Genomic DNA, 3389 nt, shown 5'->3' with positions numbered 1-3389 from the left:
TTGATTGCTTTTGGTTCTTATTTAAGAGGTAAATACATGTTTGGCTAAAAATTGGGTGATAGGAAGATCAAAAATTTGACTGACTTTTCAATATATCTAATTGATCCCAATTAACTATAATACATGAACTTTATAAACAAATTGTAAGTGTGAAATATGATTGTAACACACTTGATCTTCATGTTAACACAAAGAACATGACCAGTGAATATAACTAAAAACAATTAAATAATTAAAAACAATAAAAACAGTGTCAGTTTTTAAAGTTAATAATTACCTGATTAAACATGAATGTAAAAAGCTGACAATTTTCCATTAGCGTACTAATGCATATAACAAAATTAAAGTTAGTTTAGTTAGTTAGTTAGAAGTTAGTTTCGCTCAAATATTTTTTGTACTTTAAATTCTATAAATTAAAACATTTTATATGTGCTAATAATGTAGCAAAAACAGATCCTTCTATATAGCTTATTTGTTATACTTAATGATATTTCATGTTTTAAAATATATTTTCCTTCAATTATTTGCTAATCTCTTAGAAACTTAGCTATATTTCATATTTAGTAATCACTCACTTTAATTGAGAGAAGTGAAAATTCAGACAGATATTTTAAGAACCATTAGTAACTACCAATAGTTTAATACATACTATGAGACTATAGATCATCAAAATACTGTATATCTTTCCATTAATCACAAAGATCTCAGGATAACTAAGTTTTGCATTGATGAAAGACAAATATTGTCCACACTAAAAATTCTTTTTTTTTTTTTTTTTTTTTTTTTGGCATTTGGGTCACACTCAGCATTGCTCAGGGGTTACTCCTGGCTCTATGTTCAGAAATTGTTCCTGGCAGGCTTGGGGAACCATATGGGATGCCGGGATTTGAACCACCATCATTCTGTATGCAAGGCATACATGCTATCTATCCAGCCCCCACACTAAAAATTCTTAATACAATCTACCTTTGTTACCTCCTTCCACAAAGTGTGGTTGATTTTCATTTTTTTATTTGTCAATATATCACAATTATATGACAATTATGTCAATTAATTTTCAGTTCTTTAATTATCAATATATCACAAAAAATGACAAATATATGACAGACTGAAAAAAGTAATGTTACCTATAACAATGAATTAAACATGTACAAAAATAGAAGGACTGGAGAGGAATGTAAGAGAAAAATAATTTATAAATTATATACCCTTTATATAATATATATGTCCTTTGTATTTGAGTATACACATAGAGAAGAAGAGTTAATTTATATTAAACATAGGGAGAAGAGGAAGTTTCAAAAATTTTAATTTTTAGTAAAACTAGTTTATATCTCTTTTAGAATTACAAATAACTCGAATGACTCACTTGCAATTAATTCAAGACAAATATTTATACTTATATGTATAAAAACACACATATTCAAGGAAAATATTGGGTGGCAAAAATCAATAAGTGAGGATAAGCTTAACACAAAAATTATCAGAAATTAATAATGACTATGTCTCACGTGTTGCATTGAATCTGTATAAGTCTATATGAGGAGTTAATGGGTTTAGAATTGCTTTTGAAAAAAAAACAACTAGATTTATTATTCAGTGCTGTGTGAATAGAAAATCATCACTAAGATACTTTGCCCTGTACTACACATCAAGAACAACTTGATATATTGATATATTGATATAATAGATCTTACACTGTGAGGCAGTCAATACAAACTTATATGCAATATTTAATTTTTACTATTTTTTCAAATAATTTGGTTAAATATACTTAATGTAGAATATAAGTGAATATTTGAAAATAATACATGAAAATAAGTTTTCTTTTTCTGTTTTGAGTCACACTTGGATGTGCTCAGAGTCTGGGATCTATGCTATGCTCAGTAATTATTCTTAGCAGTGCTTAGTTGGCCATATGGTATGCCAAGGAAAATGCCCAACCCTCTGTACTATCACTCCAGCCCCAAAGTAATTATTTTTAAACTTATTCCAGACTATAAACTATTTAGTGACATACAAATTATTCCCAGGAATATAATCTAATTGAAAATACAAATTTACCAGGTAAAGCATGATGATGTTACAATTAAACTAACTTTCTCTGAAATTCTTGCAAGTTCAAATGAATAGCAAAATTTCTATTAAAATACTGCAACTTTAACAGTTGTAATTACAAATTGCAAAGAATTATTTATAGTATATTCTCTTTGAATTTATAATAATAAGAAGCATCATACATTTTAAGTATCAAACATTTTAAGCACTATGAATCATACTTTTTAGGTATCTATGAATCTCATAATTTGCAGATGCAGGGAATGGCAATAATCACTTGCATACTTTTTACTGTACTTAAGAATCAAAAACAATGGTAAAAGAAAGCCCTGTTACTTCTGATTTACTCATTCCTAGATATGAAATATGAAGAGATGAAAGGAAAGGGCAACATTTCCACGGTGGTGCAATTTATCTTCCAGGGATTTTCTGACCTTCCAAAGCTCCAAGGAGTATTATTTGGACTTTTTGTAATCATATACATGATGGTCTTAATTGGAAATGGCCTCATAATAATAGTAACCAGATTTGACCCTGTGCTACAGAAACCCATGTATTTTTTCCTGGCAAATTTTTCTTCATTGGAAATCTGTTATGTATCGGTCACTCTCCCCAGGATGCTTAAGGACCTATGGACTCAAGACAGAAGCATTTCTAAGGCAGAATGTGCCTTCCAAATGTATTGCTTCATTACCCTGGGAGCCACAGAATGTTTCTTACTAGCTGTGATGTCCTATGACCGCTATGTGGCCATTTGTAACCCTCTGCACTACCCTCTAGTCATGAACCACAGGACTTGTGTCCAGCTGGCTGTTGGCTCCTGGATTGGTGGCGTTCCATTGCAGATATGGCAAACATGTCAGATTTTCTCTCTTAACTTCTGTCAGTCTAAAGAAATTAAGCACTTCTTCTGTGACATCCTCCCTGTTCTGAAACTAGCCTGTGGAAACACTTTTCTTCAAGAGGTAACTCTTTATGTAGCAGCTCTGCTCTTTGTTGTAGCTCCTTTTATGTTGATCCTTGTTTCTTACAGCAAAATCATTTGGACCATTCTGCAGTTGCCAACAGCCACAGGACGGGCCAAAGCCTTCTCAACCTGTTCTTCCCACTTGATGGTTGTGCTTTTATTTTTTGGATCTGCTACCATCACCTACCTTATGCCGAAATCTACTCAGTCTTCAGGCATTGATAAACTTCTGTCTCTTTTCTACACTACAGTGACTCCAATGTTGAACCCTATGATATACAGCCTTCGGAACAAGGATGTGATTGCAGCATTGAAAAAATTATTCCTTAAAATTAGTGGCTTTGGCTCAGTAGTAAATGTTTAG

At 31.5% G+C, this 3389-nt stretch overlaps 1 protein-coding gene across 1 annotated transcript; it reads left to right on the top strand.

Moving 5' to 3' along the window:
* The first annotated feature begins 2411 nt into the window (after positions 1-2411).
* On the top strand, positions 2412-3389 carry LOC126018666 (olfactory receptor 10AG1-like). The gene has a single exon (XM_049780765.1). It carries the CDS (start codon positions 2418-2420, stop codon positions 3387-3389), a length of 972 nt encoding a protein of 323 aa, XP_049636722.1. The 5' UTR covers positions 2412-2417.

The sequence above is a fragment of the Suncus etruscus genome, chromosome 9 (assembly GCF_024139225.1).
Source record: "Suncus etruscus isolate mSunEtr1 chromosome 9, mSunEtr1.pri.cur, whole genome shotgun sequence".
NCBI lineage: Eukaryota > Metazoa > Chordata > Mammalia > Eulipotyphla > Soricidae > Suncus > Suncus etruscus.
Note: the sequence above shows the minus strand (reverse complement) of the source record. Positions and strands in the feature narration are given on the sequence as shown.

Excerpts from the sequence above, each read along its gene's own strand:
- LOC126018666 (XM_049780765.1), top strand. The coding sequence starts at position 2,418 with ATGAAATATGAAGAGATGAAAGGAAAGGGCAACATTTCCACGGTGGTG.